At 35.3% G+C, this 12,719-nt stretch overlaps 1 protein-coding gene across 11 annotated transcripts in view; it reads left to right on the top strand.

The window, feature by feature from the left end:
* CNOT4 (CCR4-NOT transcription complex subunit 4) overlaps nucleotides 1-12,719 on the top strand; it is a 116,599-nt gene that overhangs the window by 87,915 nt on the left and 15,965 nt on the right. For 4 of the 11 annotated variants that reach the window (XM_081038610.1, XM_081038602.1, XM_081038603.1 and 1 more), the window contains exon 11: nucleotides 4,520-7,468. The exons of the other annotated variants lie outside the window; for them this stretch is intronic. In XM_081038610.1, coding sequence (XP_080894736.1) covers nucleotides 4,520-4,620 — 101 coding nt within the window. In that variant the 3' untranslated portion in view covers nucleotides 4,621-7,468. Of the gene's footprint in view, nucleotides 1-4,519; nucleotides 7,469-12,719 lie in introns of those variants that run through there. 11 annotated transcript variants of the gene reach the window in all.

The following is a 12,719-nucleotide window of genomic DNA, read 5'->3' as shown; positions in this document are numbered from 1 at the left end:
GAGGGATAAAGCCACTCTAACGACTTTTGGCAGTTACTCATTTGACTGATACACACTGCATACACACATATCAAAGCTGTGCTATCTGTTAATAAAGTATGTAATATTTGAGAACTCTGACTATTAATGTTTTACAGACATATGTGCATAAGTATACTTTCTGTGAAAAAGGAATTGTTCAAGGAGAGACATTTTCCCTTTTGGTCTGTCATTTTTATCTTTGGGGGAAATACTCAATTCCTGTAAGCGATGCCAGAATACTTCTCTGGTTTTGTACTGCTACCCTTGAAGGTTTCAGAACTTTTGGTTTTTAAAGTCCCATATAACATTAGATCAAGTGACTTCTGTATCTAATGGAATCATTCTTATTAGTAGTTTTTTGTTTTGTTTTGTGTTTAATTTAATTTGGGCTTTAGAGATGACTGGTAAAAGAGAGAGTTTGTTCCTCTCTTGATTTTCTTAAGTAGAATAGAAGAGTCCCTCACTCATTATGAATTTTAGTTTTACTCCTTGTCACAGCCTTAAGGTGTGGCATGGCACAGCATTGATTGTAGTAAGGTGCTGTTGCAGCAAGGCGTTAGTTCTCTTGTCTTTAGAAAGTTTGATAGATGACTTTACAGATATCCATCAAAATTCTTTTGTCTCTAATCTCTTCGTGACCAACAATATTTCATTTTTAAGACAAGTAGGTAGGTTGAGAGAGTATTGTTTGTGGCTGTTGATACAGTGAAGTTAGCAGTCGATACACTGAAGTTAATTTATATAATCTCGATAGCACTTACTGTAGTAGTTTGCACATGAGTGGACTCATGATATTTGTTTATTCGATACGGTAGTAGTAGGTGATCCAGAATGACATTTTTCAGTCCTCTCCTGTATGATACTCACGTACGAAACACTAAGTGTTCAATTCTTGGTACTTATTTCTTTTTTTCCATTCAAGACAGCGTAGTAAAGTGTAATTTTGTTTTGTTTTGCTTTGCTTTAATCATTTAGAAATGTAGCATTATAATTACTGGTAGTAGATCTCATAACTGATTATAGCATGAAAAGTTAGATTTAAGTCCTCCTAAATATTCTAAACATTTAAAAATAAAATATTAAACCACTACAATGAATATTTGGGTTCCTCTTTGCCCGACAATGAACTAGGCCATGTGGGTAATACAAAAGAAATATAAAATAGGATATTGTTTCCAGGTACTTTACAGTGTAGTTGAAGCGATAAAATTAAGATGATACAAGTAACTGTGATACTGGAATTCTAGAGATGTTAATAGCGCTTATACTTGTTGGGGAGGCTTCATTGAAGAAGTGGAAATTGATCTGTACTGTGGTGTCTTGGATTTGGGTTAGCAGGAGGAAAGAGAAAGGCCTTTTATGTTGATGGAAACGCCTAAATGAGGCATAGAAGCAGGAATTGGTACTGTGTCATTACTATAAGAAGCAGTAGGACTGCCTTCTGTAACAGGAGGTGCTTCACGTATTGTAGAGATAGAATGGATGAGAAGATGGGGTGCGCAACCAGCAAGGCAAAACAGCATGGTCTTGATATGACAGGAAGGAGGATGCTTTTGTGGAACTCTAGTTCTCAGCTGTCTTCATTGTGTGCTTTGATTTGACTTATTACGTGACCATTATCTGTTCTTCCAGTTATCTGTTTTTCCAATTTTATAGTTACCATATTGTCCATTAGCACAAAAAGAGTAGTTTTAACCCAAATATTTCGAGGTGTTCTGGAAATGCCACAATGGTAATAAGTAATCACTGATTTGTGAGTGTAGTTGTCTTCTTGTTAGTCATTTGAAATCTTTATCTAAAGTAGATAGATACTTGATGAAAAAAAAATGTGGCATTAAATTTTGGTTCTATCTTTATGGGTTTTTCTTTTCTCTTAATATATACTCAACCATAGAGCATAAATACTTTTTCCCCCAGAAATTCTAAGGATAAAGTCACCAACTGTAGGTTCTGAAACGTTGTATTTTGTGGGACGTGGGGATATTATTTCAGATGTTCAGTTTCTGACAATACGCACTTGGTTGGTATTTAAATGGTGACTTATGAGTAAGCTTATTATTAGATTATTTTTAGGGCGCTGATGACTAGAGAAATTTTAGTTTTAAGGTACCAAAATATTTAAAATTGTTATCAAGAATTACACATCTTCTTACAGGATATAAATATTTGGCAGATACCTCAGGAAGCTGAATGTGCTAAACCTCAGAACAGAACAGCTGTATAATTGTGGCCAGATGACTTACAATTTTCAGTAACATTTAGAAATGACAGAAAGTAAAATTCTGGAAAACTGTGTACATCTTAACCGTGTCTAATTTGAAGCAGTTTAATACTGAGGCAGTATTTGCCTCCCCCATCCCTAGTTGTAACTCAGTTGTACTTGAGTTGAACTATTGAATTAGGCTCAGCTTTGCGTCCTGCAGTGAGTAAGTGTCACATATCTCACACAGGGTAGCTGTCCTTAAGTGCTTCATGATGAAGAGTATGTCCTGTTCCAGTGAGAGCAGCCACTTTAAAATATGCTTGTACAATATTCTACACGGGAAAAGGCATGTGTACTCATTCTTCAGACATGTAGAACAAAATTGGGTCTCTGACCTCCAGGAGCAAACACTCAGACATGTCAGTCACCTACATACCATACAGATACCATGTCTATATTTATTATGTATTTGTATTTAAATTTTTAGTTTTGGCTTGTTTTAGTTAATTATTAAAAAATGATATATCTGAAACCTATCATGGGAAAAACAGTTACCAGAGGTTTGACAAATGTAGCTTCCATTTATTTCCTTTGCCTACTGAAAACTGAAAATTTTTGTGTTTAAAATTAGTTACTACTTAGGAGAAATTTTTTATCAGCATTTTCTTGGCAGCACATTCAGTTTGTTAAGTTTAGAAGGATTTTTGAAATATACTTGGGGAAAACTTTGATTAGTGGGTAGTTATATATAGTAAGTCCATTCAGATCTTTTTAATTATTGGAACCTTGTACTTTTGTTTTAAAAAGTGACTTATCTTGTCCAACTCCTCATTTTAGGAACGGCAAAACTGGGTTCCAGAAAGGTTAAATAATGTAAGGTCACACATTCAATTAGTAAGAAAATTAGATAAGAATCCAGATCCCAAATTCAATAACAAATGTTTTTTCACTACAACATTGACTCTCTTTCATAAACGAAGATCACTGGCATGTACCTTCCCTTTGGCTTTCTTCCCTCCCGTAGTAATTGATTTTTGCTCTCACACACTCACAGGTCCCTTTTTTATCAACAGAGCTATTTGTGAGACAACTGGCCCAGCTCAGGAATATGGCCTGTAGTTACAAACTAGAGTGAAGTTTATTGACTTGATGAACATGAATCTTTTGCTTAGTCCTCATTAGTACCATGTCCTCACCAAGAACTCTATCAAATTTCCTTTACACACCCTCTTTGCTATATACTTGGGGTTTATACAACCTTTGCCAATTTACTGAAAAGCTATGAAATTACCTGTTCGAAAGACTGGAAGTCGTTTTCTTCTTGTTGTCAGTTAAGCTATCTTTCCAAATGTAATTTTGCAGATACATTTTCCAAGGAACTCTGCCAAGATGTGTTTATTCCACAATGCTAAAAATTATTTGGAAAACAAATTACAAGTCTAAGTCTGTAAGCATTATTGTTTCAAGATATATTTAGAAAAATATTTGAAACTGTTTAGGATTGGATTTTTTTCGTGTTTTTGATCATTCAGTTTTACTTATGAGAGGATATTTTTCTTTAAATCTTATTTTGTTTCTTAATTAGCTGTTTTAACAGTGACTTGATTGAATTTTGAGTCATGTGTGAAACAAGTCACTTGTAGCCAAATAATTATCAATTATAATTAGGAGAACTGATCTCATTTCATGTGTAGTTCTCTGACCTAGAAGTAGTCATTTCACTTTCAGTCAATTGGATCATTGTACTGTTTTGAGCATTTTCTAATTACTTCAGAAGTACACATTAAATTTTCAGATGCTATATGGTAATTTGCTAAATTAATATTTATATCTTTTTATTTTCCTTTTCTAAATGTAATTCTGCTTTTAAAAGAAGGATTTGCCATTTTTCCCTTTTAAAAATTACATTTTCATTTCTGTGAATTTAATTTTTTCACAAAATACTGCTTACTGTTAGCAGTATATGAATTTATAAGGGGTCCAATTGGCTTGGAAAAGAATGGCTTACCTGGTCTCTTTTTTTTTCCTTTTTGTATATTTATAATCCTAAATCTATTATATTTGTTCTCGTATCTGACATAGTATTAAATTTAAGGGTGTGTTTAGAGTGTAACTACTTTCTAGGTACTTGATAAGCTTATATTTTAAAATTCTTGTCTTGTTTCACACCTGGATTCCAACCATTAAGCATGTGTTTTATATATGTATCCGTATTCCAAATATTGAAATCATTTTTAAAGGGACTGTTAACAAATCTAGTCACCCATAACTAGACCATGACTGACTTTTCCACAGGGGAAGAAGAGGTGAAGGTTTCGACCATGCCACTGTCAGCCTCTTCCCATTCATTACAACAAGGACAGCAGCCTACAAGTCTCCACACTACTGTGGCCTGACACCAGAACTGAGAGGAGAGGATTAGACTCTGGGGTGCTTGCATGGGCAACCGGATTTTTGCATGATTCTTTCTGATTTTGCATTTAATGTATACACCCAAAAGAGCCAATATAAACGTTCCTCATGCCTACAACTAGTGTGTTACCTCATAGTTGCTAAAGTCTTTCTTCATTAGGCCTTTAACACAATTTATTAGCATAATAATTTTGGCATTGTTTCTCATGAGTGATACTATTTTTAACTCACACAAATAAACTTGTAGTACTAATTAAGATCCCAGATGAGATTAGCTAGAATTGTTCTTGTTTTGGCTCTCTTACTGAAAAGATACAAAGATAATGGTAGCTCCTTGTTTTCTGCTTTGTGAAAAAATGGTAATATCCTAATATACTCATGAAAAATTTGAAAATTAAGAAGATAATGTCTTATTGCATTCTTTGAATACTTGAGAAGAAAGAATACATATAAAACAAAATTGGTGGTGTCATTTAATGCTCAGAAGGATATTGTCAGCAATTGTTTTCAGTTGTATGGATTTATATCCTATATTATGCATTACATGTTTAGAAACTGTTTTTGTTCTCTCTCATTTGCACATTTGCACTTTCTTTTTGAATGGTTGTTAATTATATATAGAAGGTTAAAAGCTAATTATTATAGACTAAATGCAATATAAACTCTTTTCTAATGCACTGCCTAGTATACCAGGAAATGCCTCAGAAACAGAATTTCAACTTACAGTTGATTTATCAGAAACTTGAATATGGGGTTAAACATTGTATGTGAGAAGTGACCATAGTAGTGTAACTTTTTTTTTTTTTTTTTAACAAACGGTACTTCTGTGAGATATCTGTTTGGAAATTTCATTGTTTAATAATTGAAATGTGATAATAAAACTGTATTACAAGTACCTGACCAGAATGGGACTAAGAGAAAGAGAAGAGATTGGGGATCTTCTAAAATTAGGCCACGTAAGTTGTCATAGATAATTTCAGTTAATCACAGAAAATAGTGGAGTACTCTATTAGGGCATAATGTGAAGTGATGTTTTTGGATAATACACAATTTCTTGAAATAGTTTTACAATTGATAACGAAAGAAAATAAATTGAATTCGATTCTGAGCAGTGGACAAGAGCTGATTCAGAAAACATGACCTAAATTAAACAACTGGGAAGAAAGGGGAAAGTCAGAGTTCCTCTTGAGGTTTTCAAAAACAATCATGACTTCAAAGATTTGCCTTAATTAACAAGTTAAAAATCTGAAACGGGTAACATGAATACCCAGAAAGGAGGCCTAGAGATTTAAAATAATAATGAAACACCTATGAGGAGACGATACGTAATATCACGCTGGTGTTGGAGTTGTCAAGGTTACTTGTCTATATGAAGTCTGCGTACTTTCTATTAGATATAATACAACACATGAAATGGCTTTCGCCTGAGGTGTAGTAGGATAAACTAAAATCTGTTCTTAGATATCGTTTGGTTAACTGAGGGTGTAGAAACAGCTAGTTACCTGGCCAGATATTTTTGTGAACTTCTGCATATCTGACAACCTCTAATTTTTTAGAAGTGACTTTAGGACAGCATTACAAGAAATTTAGAAAATAAAAATAAAATATTGTAGGCTTATTATCCAGAAGACTTGTATCGTGGGTTAATTACGGTTTCATTTTTGCTGTGAGGGGCAAGGACATGCACTTCATGTCTCCTGTGGTGCTAAACTTTGGGGCTTTCTTAACAAACCTGGGCTCCCTGTAATGAGGCTTACTAGAGCAGAGCTTTCTCCAGCCTTCAATGCAGGCCTTTCACCTGGATCTTCTTACAAAGACATAGAGGTGGTTAACTCCTATTTACTACTTCTCTCTGTTGAGAGATATACCTGTTAAACCAGGCCTCTTTCCTGTGGTAGCTTTCTCTCTCCTTTCTCACTCCTGGCCTGTGCCAAAAAACTGTTAGGTAGTTTGCCCAGGCTTGCTAGAACCCAGAACTGTTTCCCTGCCTGCTTCTCCCCCTCCTCACTTCTGCACACGCCATATTTCAGGACAGTGCTTCTAGAGCAATTAGGCTTCAACTTATATATTTTATCTTTAACTAGAAAGCTAAAGATTATCTTTTAACTTATTTTGTAATTTCTGAGACCTTGTAAGCCTGAGAAGAAGAAGCCTGTTTTGCTTACTTAATATTTCATATAGTATGTTTTAAAAAAATGAAATCTTAAAATCACAGTCATAATTAATTATACTAAAGCACAGAAGAAATTACACAACACACAAACAAGGCACCACTTCACAAAACAAGTGAGTTGATGAAACCACATGATGGTAAAGAATGAGAAATTCTAAAAAGCTTCAAGTTGTGTTCGTAAATTCCTGCGTGATCTATCATGTGCAAGGGAAATTTTGTATGCTTTTACATACTTAACCTTTAAAAGGTGACTAGTCTGTTCCTTCAGTCAGGAAGTACACCTGGAGTCCAGAACTCTTTGGATGTGCTTGCCAAGTTATGAGTTTTGTGTGTGTGTGTGCATATGTCCATTTTTTTTTCTGGAGAGAAGAGCCATAATTACATGACCTATAAAGGGTTTGATGACACCTCCAAGGGAAAAAAGTTAGGAACTTCTGCCTTAAAATATTTTTAGTGCCACTGTAAGAAATAGAGGCCTAGACTGAATGAATTTAGTCATATGGTGAATGTCAAATACCTCTTTGTTTTCTTAAAGATTCCATTAGAAAATATTTTCTGATTAATAATACTTTCCTTTTTATTCTGTTGTTTTATTTTGTTTTTCCAGGTGGTGCTTTTGTATACTCTCCCCTTATTTCAACAAGCTTTAATTAAATATTTGAGTGCCTATTTTGTGTAGTAACCTGAGCTAGATCTTGCAGGATATAAGGTCGTGTAAACTACAGACCCTGCCATCAAGGATAACAGTCTAGTGACAGTTTTATTTCCCATTATTTCTGTAAGGTCAGCTCGTGATATATTTTAACCCTACAAACAGCCATGGCAGTCCAGACTTACTTTGTTATTTATCACTCTGACAGTGACAGCAAATTATTGAATGCTGATACTTGAAATTTCAAAATATAGAATAATTGGGCAGAAGTGAAAAACATCTTAACAGGGTAGGCACACATTCATTGTTCTATAAGTATTTCTCAGTCATGCGTGCATACTCACGTCCCTTACTCTTTACTTAGTGTCCTAGAACTCAAGTAGAGCTTTCTATATATGTGTTCTTTTGAAGAAAACAACTTTAATGCATCGTGTCTGTGCACATTTTTACTGACATGGCTCCTATTTGTACGGTATCCCAAGCACCTTCAAGACTGCCAGAGCTCTCTTCTGCCGGGACACAGGTTTCTAGGGAGCTGCTCCCAGAGACATTGCCTCAGAAAGCCAAGAGAAAGGAACGAATTGCAGGTGCATTGAAGTCTTAACAAAATGAACACCACTGTGTATGTTACAGATACATAAAAAATGGGGGACATTTTTCCTTTGTTGACTTGTAAGGTTTTGGATTTCTTTGTTTGATCATGAAATTTCCACAAATCTACTTAATTGGCTCTAAGAGATAGATATCATATAAGTGTAAACATAGTAACTTTAAAAAAAATTGTAAAGAGGTGATAACCTCTAAACATTTTATATATGTATATAATATATATGTATATAATACATATATACATATATGTATATAATACATATATACATATATGTATATAATACATATATACATATATATGTATATAATACATATATACATATATATGTATATAATACATAAATACATATATATGTATATATATAATACATATATATACATATATATACAAATGTGTCTTTTTCTACAAAATGTGACCAGCGTCAGTTATCTGGTGCCAAGCTAGTCCTTCTGCCCTTAGTGCTGTGTCTCTCTCCTCGCAGCCGTTTTATCTGGATGAGTGCCTACTACATTATCTCCTTGTGCTGAATAAATGGCAGTAATATATGCAGGTATAACACATGAGGTGTTTAGTAAACTAATGAGACACTACGCTGATAACAAAAATAAGAATGGAAGTTAGGGAAAGAAGTTATCGTGAGCTGATTCAGGGAAAGTCTTCATAAAAAGGATGGCTGAAATTTATATGATGAAAGGGGAAATACAGTAAAGAACAGATTGAACAAAGAATTAGTGACAGAGAGTAGCATGGTCTGTAGGAGTTAGGAGGGTAGGACAGTAGGAGATGGACACTCATCTGAGGTATACAGATTATATAGGAAAGTGGGATAAGTGTGAAAAAAACCTCAAAAACTGGGAAGAAGAGTTTGGTCTTGATGTGGATGTGGTCCATGGTAGAGAACTATAGGTTCTTTGGTAAAGATGTAACTTAATTGTAGCATTTTCTTGGTAATATGTTTGTTTGAAATTAGGACCAGTTAGAAAGCAATTTCCAGTATGCAAGTGCAAATGAGATGGCCTGGACTAGAACAGTAATAGTAGGAATGGAAAAAAAATTGTGAGTTAGAAGTCAGAAAGGATGAGATCTTAGAAAAGGCCTTTGGGTTTGGCTAGGTTTTTAGTGACCTTTAAAAATGTAACTTTTATAAAAAGGTACTGGTAGAAATCAGATTCCAAAGGGGAAAAAAAAAAAACTAAGAAAAAAGTGAAAAAATATTAAGAAAAAAGAAGAAATCAGATTCCTAGGATTCATGCGGCAATGTCAAGGATATGAATGCAATAATCACTGACTACTTATTTAAGATATTCGGCAAGGGGAAGAGAACAACAAGATGCTAACTAGATAGGGGGAGCCATCTTAGAAGGCATTGCTTTATGATAAGTGAAAGACCAAAATGTTTGAAGACAGAACATATAGAGCCAATTGAGAGGACGATATGGACAGTGCTGAAGAGAAGATAGACTAATTAAGTCGGATAACAGATTTATCTGCAGGTTTTGGGAGGAAGTAAGCTTCTGAGATGAGGTTAGGTTATGGGGTTAGCTTTCGAGAGGTAGGATATGTTCTTTGTTATTTGTAAGAACAATCCGAAAATCTAGGGGAGAGACTGAGATTAGAGAAATAGATGAAGGGGCTCATCTCAGCAAGTATTGAATGCATATTGTGTGAGGAGGGAGGTAAAAGAGTGGAGTTGGGAGCCTGTAAAGAAAGGAGATTAAATACATCTGTGAGGATAAGCATAGAGGTGCGTTGGAAAGAAATGAATGAATTGCTGAGTAAAGACAAGGATCAACTTTAAAAATTTTAGAGTCTACATACGGTTTGTATGTTCCTCTGGTTCAGCCCAAAGCATCAGGAGTGAACAAAGCAAATACTGAGAGTTTGGTTAGAAGGTGAAAAAGAAAAGGACACAAAGATATTCAAGAAGACAATCTTGAAATCCCTAATTTTGATGAGTGTATTGAGAGAGTTCATTGATTTTCGATTTGATAAAGACAGAGAACGTGAGTATAGTGCCATTAAGGGGACGACAGATTAGGAGACTGGTCAGTGTGATGACCACTCAGTGCTGAGTGATGAGTGAGAAACAGAGAACAGATGGTAGGTAGACACCTTAACATTAGGTCTGGAGTTTAGAAAGAAGGCTGGCTTTTGTAAACCCTGTAATCTCTTCCCTACCTGTTTTCCCTCCAGTCCTTTCTTCAGAGGAGGAAGTTAGACTGTATGAGAGAGAATTGTAGAAACCATGGGATTGTCTGGGGGAATCCTATGTCAGGTTCCTACAAGTTGAAATGATCTCAAAGAAAACTTCCCACAATAGAATAAACAAATAGGAAATAAAACACTGTTTAAATGCAGCGAGGTTATAATACAGGTGCTCACCTCACCCTGGTCATGTTTACCTGAATAAATATTTTCATAGCTTTTTCTCATCAAATTTCACTCCCACCATCGAGGATACCCATCCCATGTCACACTCTGGGAAAACCTAAAGAAAAGCTAATAAAAGAGATTTGTATTAGAATCATGAAATTTCAGAGCTCTGAAGTATATAACGTAGTCTTTCACAATCCTCCTTTTAAAGACTCAGTAATAATAGTGATAATAATAAACAAGGATTAGAAGGATTGTGATTTGCCCATAATCACAGCCTAACAACAACGTAGAGTTTTGTTAGCCTTCACCATCTGCATTTGCTTTCATACATGTAACTCAGGGAGAAAAAAGGCTTTAAGATTGAGTATATAGCTCTTCTCTAAACTATGTTGTTGTCCTAACAGTTTGATTATTATATTACTAGTTCTCACAAGTGAAGGGCTTTCAACTGAATATCAGTGCAAATAATGAAGACTTTCCAAGGGTCCACCTACTGGAAACGGTTATCACAGATCCTGTAAGTTGTCAGAACAGCCGTGTGTTAAATGCGGCCCAGTGATCGTGGAGTAACTTTAGCAGGGGGAAGGGTAACCTTGCAGTTACTCTTAATGTAGACTTAAAATAATTACCAGGGTCAGAACTAAAACAAAGAGTGAAACACAGGTGGAAATTAAATTGACCCAGGATTTTTCTACACTGCCGAAGAGCGTTTAAGAACCAACTTGCATGACACTAGACTGGTGACATCTCTAATAACACAGCATGAAAACAATCTTGTAGTAAACGGCACCAACATGCACCACCCCCGCAACCAAGGTGCGATCTCAGGTTCATCTTTGAAGAGCTACTATATGCTACACCATGTAAAATGATAGCAGAGCTGATTTTTTGTTTTAAATCACGAAGGTTATTGTTTTCAGCATAATGAAACAGAGGGAAAGCTCCACAAGGATTTAAAGATGATGATACCATCACCATCTCCAAGAAGAAATGCAGGAAGGCTGCCGGCAATCAACTTTTGTAGCCTAGTGCTGTTTCCTAATATGGTGAGATCTTATCTGAAGGACTATGCTAGCATTTATGTCTTGCATCCTGAAGTAATGTGTCTACGGAGCAGAACTTAGTGATCTGGAACATTACTGGGATGATTTTAAACATTGTCATTTTCTGTGTTGGCATTTGCAAGAAGATTGACCCTGTGAAGCTGTTTATTTTTTTTATTTATTGCATCTACAAGTTGAGTGTCCAGCCGAAGGTAAAGGAGGCCCTGGGTTATGACTTCTTCAACCAAGTAGGAAGGTTTCTTAGCTTTAAGCAGAGTGCTAGGATACACACCATTGTTCCACTTACATTTTTTCTATTTAAAAATATAAATTAAAAAAAAAATTATTATTATGGATTATTGATATACCGTGTTTCCCTGTAAAATAAGACGTAGCCAGACCATCAGCTCTAATGCATCTTTTGGTGGAAAAATTAATATAAGACCCAGTCTTATTGTACTATAATATAAGTCTGGGTCTTATATAATACAATAATAATATAATATTATATTATACTGGGTCTTATATTAATTTTTGCTCCAAAAGACTCATTAGGGCTGATGGTCCAACTAGGTCTTTTTTTGGGGGAAACACGGTAGCCTCCCTCATTCCCCATTTAGGGTAAGATTTGGTACCAGCCAGGTATGTTTCTTCTTACTTCCAAACTGTTAATATTCACTAATTAACCTAACCGTAGTCTTTCCCAGGCCCAGATAGGTATAACTTAGCTTGCTTGAGTTTTAGTGTAGGCAGTACTCCTACATTTAAACTCCCAAGACCTCACCTGTATTTTAAATGGTAGGTGATTGAAATTAAGCCTATCACTAAAAATAAGCAAAGATCTTATATAACCTGCAAATAAATACACACAGCCATGCTACCTTTGTTTTATAACCTGCTTTCAGGTTTTAATTCTTGACCGCCATGAGTCTTATTCCGATAGCTTGTCCTTACCGCTCTATCCAGTTTCTTTTTCTTTGGACAAAGAGGAAATCGTTTCCCTGTGTAGCTTACCACACTTCAAGGGAGTAGTCTTGACTAGGTCTTAATGTGCACTTACCTGTATGATCCCCCGATGGGCCTGAATTGTTCCTTTTCAAAGGAGAAATCTCTGTCCCCATCGTGCTGCTAAATCTCTGACCAATTATCTCCCTAGCAACCAGTCTACTACCGTTCAGCGAGTGCCAAACTGGCTTTTGATTTTAAGTGACCATATTCTTTCCCCTCTC

This window comes from Rhinolophus hipposideros (genome assembly GCF_964194185.1).
Source record: "Rhinolophus hipposideros genome assembly, chromosome: 25".
Lineage (NCBI taxonomy): Eukaryota > Metazoa > Chordata > Mammalia > Chiroptera > Rhinolophidae > Rhinolophus > Rhinolophus hipposideros.
The sequence above is the reverse complement of the archived record's forward strand: the minus strand, read 5'-3'. Positions and strand labels throughout refer to the sequence as shown.